Here is a 14,016-nt window from a genome sequence, read left to right on the forward strand (position 1 = left end):
AACTTGACCTGCCCTCAAACACTGTAGCTTTTTTGTGTGGTTAACACCATGTCGAGAAGACGCTGTGTCCTACGCTGTGAAAGTAAATTTGTTTTATTTTCACTTCCAACTGATGGGGCTGCGAAGAATCAGTGGTTAAAATTCACTTTTTCAATGCTACCACAGCAGTGCAATCCCAATCTTTTGTTGTGTTCCCGTCATTTACTGATGACTGCTTCTCAAATCTCAGGGAATTCAACATGGGATTCGCAAAACGCTTGCTCTTAAAAGATGGTTAAGTACCCAGTTTATTTGGACTAGCTTGCTCCTTTGAATCACAACCTGTAAGTATGATTAATAATTGATGTTTATATTTTCTATCGATTGTTCAAAATGTGTACACCCGGTGCAGCTGTAGGTCTCCGGCTAACTGGCTAACTCACACTATAGTTTTGCTAATCAGCGGTGGGCCCACTATTGTCAAAAAATATGTTGATTAATGTCAAAATATACCACAAACTAAGTTGACACTTACCGCTGAGAAACGTCCTGGGGTGCGTTTCCCAAAAGCATCGTTAGCCAACTAACATCGCAAGTTCCGTCGTTACTAACATAGTTCAACAATTTGGTGTTTCCCGAAACCATCATAGTTCAAACGAACATTCGCTATCTAAATCGCAAACTTGTGCGGTTGGAACAACAGCTCTCGAACTGTGGTTAGAAGTATAGTTTCTTGTTTTTATGACATGGACTTAATAAGTCATTATCTTGAGCAAAACAAGCAAGCTGACATTAAGTACAATGTATATCTTTTATTTCAAATATATACAAATGTTATTTACATATTTTAAGTTGTCAAGAGATTTGAAGCACCATTTTTGAAGAGTGTGCATGTGCGTACGTGATCTAGTACGTAAGATCTTTCTGGCCTATGACTGAATCTGGAAATAAAGCAAAATAACATGAGAAATGAGAATTAGTCCTCAGATGCCATGTCCATAATTTATAGCAAAAAATCTAGCATTAATCTCATTAAATCTCATATGGATTCATTTAAAAAATGACATCATTCACCAATGTGGCTGAACGACAACTTTACGACAATACGGTTTCAGGAAACAGTCATGACTAGCTAATTGATTTGTTCAACGATGCATCATACTATAATATTGAAACTGGTTTATCTACTGCTTCAGACGTTTCATCATTGGACTTGGGCTCGAGCTCGAATTGATAAGATAAAATTGATGCCATCTTTTCTATCCATACATTGTATACAATCTCTTGAGAATTGATGAGCCTCCAGAGCTGTAATTCAGTTATGGCAGTGGGCGTTTGGTTTCCGACATGCGCTGTACGTGGTAGACCAATCACAACAGACTGGGCCATCTGACCAATCAGAGCAGAGTAGGCTCACGGAAAGGAGGGGTTTAGAGAGACTGAATCTTCGAAGTGCTTCGAAAGAATCGTTTAAGAATCTTTGACAAATAAGTTGATATTAAATGTATATTATGAAAACATTTAATATTTAATATCCCAAAACAATATTAGGGACCTTAAAAATGGCATAATAGGGGCACTTTAACATTAAAAACACAGCAATATTAGGCTTGAATGCAAGGATCTAATATACTGACTAGGATACTCACTATTTTATTTATTTATTTTTTTTTACATTATTTTCTGTGAATTTGTCCATTCAAGTGCAAGAAGACTTGAAATAGAGCTCAGTTTAGTATTCACTCGATGTCTGAGACACGGCTTTCTGGGTGCGAGCTTCAGATGTGTGCGCACACTAAACTTCCCACACAGTACGTGAATAACGAAATGAGCTCCCTTTCGCGTCTTTTTGCACTTAAATATTTCAATTGTCAAGGCTTAAACTTTCGTGACGACGCAGCGCTGGCCGGTCAACTGTCCCAAGCGTCATTCACATTTGTTCATGTTCATGCATTGTTAGAATTCATAAAAATGTTACCGCCCAACTGGCAAGTGACATTGTTTCATATACTAGCCAATGCCGATTTTTACTCGCATTTGGCGAGTGTTAATTTTAGGCCCTGGTTGCACTTATATGTAACAAGCAAAGTAATTATCATAATGTACTTATGTAAATGTAAATAACATAAACAAATAATGTCAGAAATAAATCTGTGCTGCTGTTGTTCATAAATACCAGTAGTGATGCTACACAATAAGGACATTGTCATGTGTCAGGAAATGGAGTTATCAGTGTCCCAATGTGTAGTGAGCCAAGGTCCTTACTGTCCTTACCAGTGCCCGGATTCGTGTACACGATATATAGATTCATGACCTAGGAAGTGAGGCGGGAGCTGATTGAGATGCACTCTTGGTGAATAAAAGCCTAAATTCAATATGTTCATCATTATCATATAAAGCGATCATGTCTTTTCAGATCTCTTTATGAACTTTTTGAAGCAAAAAGTGGTAGTTGCATGGACTGTCAATTGAGGGACAGTGTCATTTATGTTTCAAAGATGAACGGAAGACTTGTGGATTTGGAAAGACATGAGGGTGAGTAACTGATGACAATTTTTTTTTTCATTTTTGAACTAACCCTTTAAGGGTTTATTTTGCTGTGATGATCTGACTGTCACTGTTCTTTTAGACGGCCTAACATCATATCAGATTCACACTGACTGTCAAATTACTTCAAAATGAATACTGTAAATGTGCTTCCTTCACAAGCTTCTGTAATAGCGTGCTGATGTTGCTATGGCAACCCGGATAGTTGTTACCGAGTGGTTTTTTTTTTTTTTTGTCTCCTGAAGGCTCATAGTACAGTGTGGTGATACCCAGCTCAGGAGGTCTTCATCTGTTCTCCTCTTCTCCTCTTTCCTCTCTCTCCGCTGTCACTTTCTCTCAGCTGTTTTACAAAAGTGGAGGCGCAAGTACAAGGTACAGTATGTATGCATGTGTTTTTGCGTGGGTGTGTACTGGTTTGAATGTATGCACACATGTGTAAATTAATTTTTTACCCAGCCAACTACTAAACGCCTCCATAAATCCACAGAGGCTTATTTTGACACTGCAGATTGCTCGTTTGGTTCATGCATTCTTCATTCCCAAACAATGCACATGTGTTTGAAGACATACAGTATCTGGAATAAATTGTTACACAGACTGCTTTTTTGGGACTAAAATGGGATGCTTAAATGGTATGACATGAAATAATTCAATTCAATCTGTTCCTGTGAGGAAATCAGGACATTGGCATAAAGTGACTGGAGGGATCTATTTAGCACTGCAGGCCTCCTGCAGTCACTTCTCCCTGTCTCTCCTTCTCTTTCTCTCCTTTCTCTCTCAGGATAAATATAGACCTGTTTTAGGACCAGCAGAGAGAGACTGTGAGAGAGAGAGAGAAAAAAAATGACAATATGGGGTCTATACCATCCTCTCTACTCCTCAATCCTTGTGATGACAGCATGAGATCAGTGGACCATCAGCAGAGTTAATATTTAATGGCCTTTCCAGAGGAACTTTAAGATGTGTAGGGTTCCATAATATTAACTGTGTTTCTCTGCACACATATACGAACCCTCATATTGTGCTGATATATAATTTGAAGCCAGAAATGGCACCAAAATCTGACGCCTGTTAAAAATGTGAACATGACAATGAAGATTATTCTAATACTAATGGATTAGAATTGGGGTTGCTCTGTCATGTTTTTGAAAAAAAAAAAAAAAAATAAAAAAAATAAATAATAATAATTCACTTTTTTCATTTTTCACACAAAAAAAAAATCACTATAAAAATATGCAAATGAAAAAAGACTAACATTTTTGCAACACTGTAACATTTTACAGTAAAATGTAGAAATGTACATTTTGACCGTACCGTAGTGTTCACAATTTTGGGTATACAAAAATGGTTAACACATTATAAAATAGAATTGAAAAATACTGTTTAAACATGTATTTTTACAGTTTTCTTGGAAGAAAAAAGTATGAATTACCTTAAGTTACAGTAATTTATGTAAATGTAATCATTTATATAATATAACAAGAATTTACAGTAAAATAAAAAGCCTTTTTGCTTTATAATTTAGAAAACATTAAAAGGATACTTCATCTGAGAGAAGTTTTCACACAAAGATCGAGTCATGACATTTTGATTTAGCATTAGGAGATCAAACTTTTTTCTTAAATGACACATTTGCACAGATGAATTGTTCACCATAAGATTTATAACATGCATTTAGAAGATAATTCACTCTTTCGTTTCATTTTATACTACATTTCTGGCGCAGCTGACATTTTTGTATACTGCTCCACCTCAGAGATCTTTATTCCTACTGAAGATTTTACTTCTTTCTTTGTCTGTTTGAAATCAGGATGCATTATTTTTCCATTACAGAAAGGCAGCATTTTTTGTTATTTTTTTTTAGAAGTGTTTGACCATTGTCCGGATTAGCACAAATCGTTTCCATGGATAAATCAAATATTTGAGTGAGATTGCCTGGAGCCTCATATATCATATCTACACCATCTACTTCCCCAGTTCACAGCTAGAGGTCATTGTCTTCTTATTAAACAATTTTTTAAGTAAGACAATATTTTCCACTAATGATAACTCAAGTAGTTCAAGTAGTGGTTAAACAAGCACTTGTACAGACAAAACAGCAGAATATTAGTAGAAAATGTGTGCACACAAAACAGTTTAATTTACATTCTAAAATCTTTCTGATTACTTATAAAGCCCTGAATGGTTTGTCTATTGATCAAAATATCAAAATTGACTGCAGGAGGTAGATCTTCCTAGCGTTGTTGGGAGGCAGACACACTCTGTCAGTTAAAATAATAAAAAAAAAGACCATGAGAACCAGACTCTGCACAGAGTCCTCCTCTGCACAGACTCTAATGGCCAGCTTCTTCTCCATACCAGCGTGATGAATCTGATCTTCAAGCAGAAGAAACTGGATGAAATATTTTGAATGATACCAATCCACAATCTGTTTTCTGACTTGTGATGCAGCCTGGAATTAAACCACACCATGTTCATTCGTTGGCCAGAGGAGAACGGGCTTCCCGACTGAGCCTAATTTCTCCCAAGGTTTTTTTCTCTATTTTGTCACTTGATGGAGTTTGGGTTCCTTGCCACTGCCTGTTGCCTCTGGCTTTCTTAGTTGGGGACACTTAAAGCTGCAGTCTGTAAGTTTTGCCTTTTTGTCACCATCTCTGTTTTAAAACTGCAATTGCAGTTATTTGCGGAATTATCATCTTTACGTGGGTTGTGCATCAGCACGGCTCCTCAGCGCGGATGAATCTAATGTTTGCTGTCAGTCACCACATCGGTGTACTGCACTGTACTTCGGAATTAGATTCTACGTCTTGGAAGTATGACCAAAATAAGAGTTTTCACCGGAAAATGTCATCTGAACAAGTAAGTAACAAATCTGCAACTTTTGTTCTGACCAACTGAGAAAAAAAGCATTACAATAAATCTTGCTGCCAATGGTGATTAAATCTAACAATTGCTTAGCTCGGATCACGTCAAACCGTGCAAATTATTATTACTGTTATACTTTGTTCTCAAATTGTTAATGTTAACAACATCAGCATTGCGTGACTATGTGTATTTAGTTGTATTAGCATTACCTGGAGATTTCAATTTGTGTAGCCTTTTGTTTTTGACTATGGGTGAATCTCCAGTTGTCACTGATGATTGTCGTTTGGACCATTCTGGATTACAATCTGCCATCAAAATGGTAAGTTTAATTATTGCAGTTGCTGTGAGAAAAGGCTATAAATGATCCGCCACCGGCAGCATCCCCACATGCCATATAGCCTACTAGCTGGGACTACTTTATGTAAACAGACGTGATGTAATGACGCAAAAACGAACGGCTGCATGCTCGAATTTCCCGTGGAAACCCACCAGTACCAATCCAAATTAGAAAACATTATTACAAGCTTACCGATGTGAATTGGGTTAAGGAGATTTGAACAGTGGCTGGTTATGTACTTGCTTAAAAATTGATTCTGGATCATTTTTAACCAAAAAAAGTTACTGTCTGCAGCTTTAATATTCAACAATTTTGATGAGAACTGAACTGAGCTGGACAATGACATTACTGTTTTCCGCAGAGCTGCTTTATAGTAGCTGGAGCAACTTTTCTCTATTTACAGATATGACAAGACAAGACGGGTAAATGGTGTACTGTATGTATGCAATTTCCTGTGAAAACCATCCCACTAGGTCTAAAATACAAAGATTTATAATAGGCTTACCATAATTAATCAGGGTGAGACAATAACATGTTTGGGAAGAAGGATTGATAATGTATTTTTTTTTTAAGGATATTTTGTTTACTGTGCTGTTTAAGTGCACCAACTTGGTTTAATATTAGATGCCAAAATCCTCACAAACATTGCCAAATCCACTGACTAGTTCTTCCTACCTTTCTTCAGTAGTAGTTCTTTGTAGCAGGCAGCCTAGTACCTTTTTTTAACCTGACTTTGTTTTCTAACGGATCAGAAAAGAGCTGTCAGCTTTTTTCCCATTATTTATTCAACACTGAGTGCATATGTGTACTGTGTGTGTATGTGGACTGGGGCCTGTACGATGATGGTAGTTGAACAAGCTCAGGGTTACGGAATTAGTTTTGAGTTGACAAAACCAAACCAATCCAATCAGGCTTTGTTGGTACCATGATGCTGATCATCAACTTTCTCTGTAGAAGATAACCTGCCTCAGAGCAGGCAAGTCGTGGAGCATAAGTTACTATGGCAATGAACACAGCTAAAAGCCAAGCTACTTTCATGGTGCCTAAAACCCAGGGTTGGTGCAAACTAAACTGAAACATAACTGATTAGCCAGGTTCATGGTATAGGCCCCTGGACTGCACTGCTGAACGGATTCTTTACCTATTTTTAGTAGTCTGATCTTATTATTATTGAGCTGTGTGTGTTGGATTATTTGATTTATTTGAAAATAAACTATATTTGTAACCGTATGCACAGATAAGTGTTTCAAACAGTAGGATATTATTACATTATCACATGACTTTATTGCATTGCATGTTTAATTCAGCAAATAGCATTCAGTGCTTTTTCTGTCCAAATTCTGTACATAAGTAGTTTTGTGTCCGGTTTCTGCATCTCCCACCAGTGGCCATTGAGGCCATGCTAGCAAAACAAACCCTAACCCCTTGGTTGAAAAAAACAAAAAAACAAAACATGGCTGATATTATTTCTGGATCAATTGTCACATATAAAATAGAGGTTGATCACACTGCATTGTGGGATACAGCACCACAGTGTTGTTTGCTTAGTTGTATTCTGCACATGGTGGTAGAGCAAAATGCTAGTGTTCAGCATTAGGGTGTACTCACACTTTTGTGTGCGCTACTGTCAATATTACGACGGCAAACATATTTTTTACTACTCTGATAGTACACTTATCAATTCTTGTAATTAATTCGAGTGTATTTGGGTTTATAAAGGGTCTGCTTCTCACCTTTGATGAACAGGAATTGTATTTTGTGAGTAAAGCTGCAAATTCCTCCATTAACGTCAGCTGCCTTTGTAATAATCCTCTGATACGATATATATTAGGCAGTATCTTAGCGAAAATGCATTTCTTCCTGTTTTCTTTCATTCAAAAAGTTGCATCGTGTATGACCTAAGTGCAGTGTGAGTGCAGGCCAGCGGGGGAGGGGGGACAATCGCGCTCGGGCTCGGTTCAAGGCAACCGTGTCTAGTGTGAGTACACTTTTAGACTAAACCTTCAAGAAAACTAGTTCATCTTTGCTTAGACTGCCATCTAGAGGCAAGATCCATGATCAACACAAACCTAATCACAAATGTGGAAAAATCTTGATTTTTCTTTTCATTTGCCATTTTTACACTACACAATTGGGGGAAATGAGAGATGATTGATGACATATGATGACTAGGGATCAGAGTATGTTGCAACAATCCAAACAATAAATTTTAAAACCCATATTTGGCTGCAAATGACATTAGTTTTATTTTTGGAACACCTTGACTCCAGGATAGCATTGTTTTTCCTTTATATTTCTTTTTATTACTAAGTTATATTTTGACTATGTTTTGTTTTTATATTTTGTCATTATGCCCTTTTCTTGCAGACCAATGGCCTCTTTTCTCAAGAAATTCAGGACTTGATCTTAAATTAAAAATTTAAAACCATTAAATGACCAGACATTTATTTGCAGTGTCTTTTGATATTTTTCTTTGCTTTGATACTGATCAGATCCACATTTGTCAGTTTCTCAAGCATTATGTGAAATCAAAGTCGTTTTGTAGACAATGCATGAAATTGATCTCTTAAAAGTTGCAAAAATAAATAAATAAATTAACTACATGTAGTAGAAGGAAGACAGGAGAAGAGTTTTAGCAATCTCACTTCCACTTTTAAAGGAAATTTGCAATACTATTTCTCATCATTTGCAAGCTATTTTTATTGCTTGGTGAATAAGTCTAACTGCTTGAAAGAAGAATGTTTTTGATAGTAGGCTATTCATTTTTCAAAATGGCATCAATTTTATTTTGGCATTTCATTTGGAGTGGTTTTAAATGTACAAAAACACTTTTAAAAACAATTTCTTGCAGTGTTGGTTTAACTGTTTAATAACATCTAGTGTCTCAAAGAAAATAACCATCTTGCAATGCAAAGTTAACATTAAGTGTTGCTCACAGAACCTGACATTGACTTGGTAGTTAGTTCGTGTGGTTAAATGTCCCTGAGCTATTTCTCACAGGAAGTGCAAGAGGAGCGTTATAGGGTGACCTCATATGAAACATTGGCTTTAGCAGGATATTTGCTAACCCTTTATTACGATGGTCCACTTTAGACATTGTACTAATTATAAGTAACTTTGCAACTACATGTCAACTAACTCTCATTAGAGTATTAATAGACTGTCTGCTTAATATTTGGTAACACTTTCTTTTGATGGTTCCCCAAAAGATAATCTACTTTCTACTTTGCAACTACATGTCAACTTAATCTACTAACCAGAACCCTATAGCCTAACCCTAACCAAACAGTCTACAGTCTACTAATACTCTAAGAGTTAGTTGACATGTAGTTGCAAAGTTACTTATAGTTAGTAAAATGTAAAAAAAAATGGACCATTGAAATAAAGTGTAACCGAATACTATAGTAGTGCTAATTTATTAATTTATATAAAGACAGCTGTAAGTTTCTAAGTGGAAATATGGATATCTTTTGTCATAGCTGTGAGGTCTCTGGGAGCATTTGTATGATGCATCAGAGCGCATAATGTGATTTCAAAAACTTCAAATGATAATGGTTTAAGGCGTTGTGTGCTGCCATGGTATTTGCTGTACGTTAGAGGATTGATTCGATTGCACAATATTATATCATTACTTCGTTTGCAGCTCTCGGTCTTTACAGTAATTCACACTCAGAGCTGCATTTTGCTCCCAACAGGAAACATGAGAAAATAAATCACCCAGTGAGAATGTAAATCTAACTAACCCCACCCACTAGGTCTTCCTGTGGCCAAATTCTTTAAAGGGGCGGCGCACTAATATGGCCACGTAGTTTGAGGGCTGTGTCTGTATTCATTGACGTCAGTGCACCCGGCCTCTGATCTCAGCTGTCAGACTTTGGTCATGGACCATGAAAAACACTGATTTCATGGACAGGGACATACCAGCAGTGATAAGATGGTTTAGTTTGGAAAAACAAAAGGATCCCACATTCTTGCCTCAGTCTCTATCTGATGCATATTTGTCTATCACATTCAAGGCCTGAATATGGTGAAGGCCAGTGTGTTAGGATAGCATAATGTATTTTTTTTTGGATGAGTCTATTTGGGAAACAGAATATTGTTCATAGGACGAAAACACTAACACTTCATTGCAAACTTACGTTATAGACTTTTTAGATGTCACGCTTTTAACTCCAGTGAATATTTCTCTGGTTTATTTTGTACAAGTCCTTTTCTTTACAAAGCTATTGAATAATTCCACCAATGATGAAGAAACCTTTTGTGATAATAGCAGGACAAGTCATCACACTACATGTGGGGTAAGTTGTCACAATGGAAATCTGCCTTCAACAAGCCTATTATAAGCTACCACATTTGCAGTAGCCTATGCAATAATGCAGTATATAATATATAAGTATTATGAAGCACAAAAAAAGTACAATTCTTTAATATAAAACCTTTGTTTTGACCAAGAGAATCTTGCCTTGACCTCACATTTCTGAAAAATATCCTTGTCTTGAGGTCATAGTTCAAACTTTCAGTTAAAAATCTTCATTATCACTGACTCTTGTCTCAAAGTATGTCAGTGTAGTTCTATTGTGTTCACTTGTTACCTAAAAGTTATAGCACAATTTATATAGTTTTGAGGATATCATTTACAAAAACATTCTAATTTAATAGATTTCGAACTAGCAATCACTCCTAGAGAAAATGAGCGATTGTGTAATTTTGGACTCTGAATGTCGATATTTAAGGATCTGTAAAAATGAAAACCTATGATCGTATAAAGTTATGTATACTGTTGCAAAACATTTCAATTCATCAAAGAATCCTGAAAAATATTTCCACAGAAATTTTAAGCAGCACAAGCTGAACATTGATAATAATAAGAAATGTTTCTTGAGCAGCAAATCAGCATATATGACTTCATGTGACACTGAAGACTGAAGTAAATTTCAACTTTGCCATCACATGAATGAATTACTTCATAAATCATACTGACCCCAAATTTTTAATGGTAGTGTAAAACATGTGTAAAATGTATTTAGAAATACTATACAGTATACACCAAGTGGCATTTACAAACAAATGATGCTAAAGCTTTTCTCAGAACTTTTTTAAAGTAACTTTTGCTAAGAAAAGGTAATTTTATTGGATATATGAAGTCACTTCCCACAACATATGACAGTCAGAAAGTAAAATTACAATTTTAAACACTGCGTTGTAACAAACTTCTTTTTGTGAAACATATTATCCTAAAACTAACCTTTTATCTTAAACTTATCCTTCTGTCTTTAAAATAAATGCCTCATAGTTTGATTTCTTTTGTGTGCGTGTGTGTGTGTGTGTTCTAATGCAAAGACATTAACAAGTGTGTCTAAACTCACTGAACACTTTTTGGGGCCACTGTTTGCACACACAGGAATTTTCTAACTAGCCGACTGAGAGAGTGATGGACGACAAGGAAGAGGAGGAGGGGAAAGGGGTTAGTGTTTCAAGTCCTGCCCTCTGTTCCGTTTCTCCTCCTCTCTGCTTGGAAAGAGACACAACTCTACAGCTACCACAGGAAACGGAAGAGACAAACAGACAGAAGTCATTTCAAAACCCCGGGGCTGAGCGGAAGATTCACTCTGTGCGCATTTGCAGGGCTATCCTCGTCCAAAACCCTTATCAGCCGCTCCTTACCTCTCCTGTTGGCTCTTTCTTCTCTTTGTTTCTCTGTTTGTGACAAACAGCCCCCACCCTGAACACCAGGAGAAGATCTCTTCAACAAAAAGAGGAGATGCCCCCTCAGCCACAGGTGAAGAGAAGTTTCCTGGAATTCCTCAAGAGTTTTGTCAGTATTGTACGGGTCCTCCAGATTCTGCTGGGAGCCGGGCTTTGGGTCACCATCGCAGCCAACAAGTATGAGGGGTCCATTCACTATGTGCTTTTCGTGGCTGTGCTTTTCTGGCTCCTCACGTTAGCTATCTTCATCATCACTCTTCTGGACAAGCAGGACCTCGTTCCCATCGTCGGAGGAGAACGCTGGTTGTTAAGCAACGTGATCCACGACATTGCCGCCACTCTGCTGTATCTGTCCACGATTGGGATCATGATCTACAAGACGGAAAAAAACTCCTACTGCAACCTGGACGTCTACAAACATCACTGCTTGTACAAGGTCTACCTCACTGCCTCTGTCTTTGCCTGCCTCACAGCCAGCGTCTATCTGCTTTCCGCCATCTACGGCAGCTGCAGGAAATGTCGAGGTGAGCGGACGGTCGTGTGAAAATCGACTACATCCCTCAAACCCCTGCCACTTTGAGATCTTTCGGCAAGCTTTTTGGAGACATATAAATATTTTTTAATCACAGCAGAGGGTTTGATCCTCTTGTCTCAGGCTTTCAGGTTTGTTTGTTGCTTTTTATACAGTAATTTATAGAGCTTTTGTACTGTAGTCACACATAAAAGTCTATTTTACACTTGTGTTGTTTATATGTTGCTGGAGCTCTATATGTTTAAGTATTTTTATTTTTTGTATTGTATAACTGACAACTCAAAGAGCAGTTTGTTGCTTGATGAAACAATATTCACAGTGTGTAACATCACATTTTGTTCTTTTAACCCTTTGATATGATTTTGAGCGATTAAACAAGGATCTGCTTTCATATCATGACATGTCAGTGTCTTTCATCAAACGTGTACATGTGCGTCACTGTTTACATTCCTAGATTGAATCACACCACATCAAAAATCTCCACTTGATCAGCTTTAAAAAAAGATTATATAATTTTAAATGCAGACAATCACGTATTAAAATTAAATGTAATATGTGGCTATTAGCTAACAGATAATAAATAAGAGAAATAAAGCATATGCAGTTTCATTTCCGTGTTTTGTATAATGTTTAAATGAAGGGTTTCCTAAGTTACTTTGGTATATTTTGGGATAGAGGCTTTAAGAGACCAGCCAGACCACAATATAATGTACTCTTGTGTTAGTCACGGACCATTGGCAAAGAATACAGATGCTGTGACAGCTGCCTGTGATGGGTTTTCATGCAGTCATAAGTTTTAGGAGGAATACAATGTGAGTCCAAACCGCAAATTGTGTGTGAATGTATTTCTAAATTTCAGAATGTTACATCATAACTTATGAGGAATCATAAGTTGGGCACAATTCCTGTAGATTCAGTTCTTTGTATAATCATAAAAAGCGGAAGGAAAGGGAAGCACTGATGCTTTTATTACAACATGCAACTACTCTGGTCCCCATGTTGAGTATTTTAACTTCACAAGGAAAACATTTTACAAGCAATACAGAGTACACTTAGGAGGTCACTGTGCCAAATATAAACGAAGTGGCTTGCTTTTTGAATTTATAGTTTGTTTATAGGCTATTAAAGTGTAACTTCGCCAATTTCAACCCGTATTGTACCATGTCTACTCTTTAAACATCATTATGTTAAAAATGGAACAGCTTTTTTACCTGTACAAGGTTGCAGTCGCGGTGGGTTAGTTTCTTCAGGTATTCCCCTCCGTTTAGCCTAAAACACTTGTTCATAGTCAGTCATCCAGTTTGAAAAGTTGACTACAAACACAAAAGTTTTTCATATTTTCCATCACAGCATTCTCTCTGTATTTACGATTCTTTGCAGCTTTAGCCACTGCTTACAACGCACTAGATCCTTCTCTGGAAACTGAAACTAACTCACTCCCGCTAAACATTTACTCTATTCTTGTAACTGTCAACAATACAAGTCAACACCATTATGACTAAAAGTTTGCTAAGAAGTATTTCCTACTAGAGCAAACCGCTATTTGGCTCTGGTGAGCATATCCATAGCAGACTGGTGGGAGTGGCCTTGGACAGTAACATGCCCAGTGTATTATGGGTTTTGAAGTTTTCCTACCTATTTGGCAAAAAGGAAGAGAGCCTTTTTTTCTCTGTTTTCTCTATTCAGGTAGCAAAACCTTTTTCGCCTTTGTACTGTAGAAGCAGCAAAGTTTTAGTTTCAGTGTGTGCCCTTTAAATGCAAATGATCTGCTGCGCTCGACCTAAGAAGGCGGAGCTTCAAGAGCTGATTCTCCGGCGTCAGGATTCAGTCAGGACGCACTATAAAGTCAGAAACTGCGAATATATGCTGCATTGAGATAGAACAGGTATAGTTTAGTTCAATTACGGTTATAACTTATATTGTCTTGTTTTTATCCACTATATTAGTACAAGCCTGTTGTACCAGACCTGTAAGACTTTACCGATGAGTTTTATGACGTTTATTGTACTTTACACAAATGATGAAGCGTTCATTTTCAATCTAGAAAATC

The 14,016-nt window shown here is 37.0% G+C and overlaps 1 protein-coding gene across 1 annotated transcript; it reads left to right on the forward strand.

Moving 5' to 3' along the window:
• The first annotated feature begins 11,148 nt into the window (after positions 1-11,148).
• Positions 11,149-12,357, forward strand: marveld1 (MARVEL domain containing 1). The gene has a single exon (XM_051915888.1). It carries the CDS (start codon positions 11,490-11,492, stop codon positions 11,976-11,978), a length of 489 nt encoding a protein of 162 aa, XP_051771848.1. The 5' UTR covers positions 11,149-11,489; the 3' UTR covers positions 11,979-12,357.
• The last annotated feature ends 1,659 nt before the right edge of the window (positions 12,358-14,016 follow it).

This window comes from Ctenopharyngodon idella, chromosome 13 (assembly GCF_019924925.1).
Source record: "Ctenopharyngodon idella isolate HZGC_01 chromosome 13, HZGC01, whole genome shotgun sequence".
In the NCBI taxonomy this organism is placed as follows: domain Eukaryota; kingdom Metazoa; phylum Chordata; class Actinopteri; order Cypriniformes; family Xenocyprididae; genus Ctenopharyngodon; species Ctenopharyngodon idella.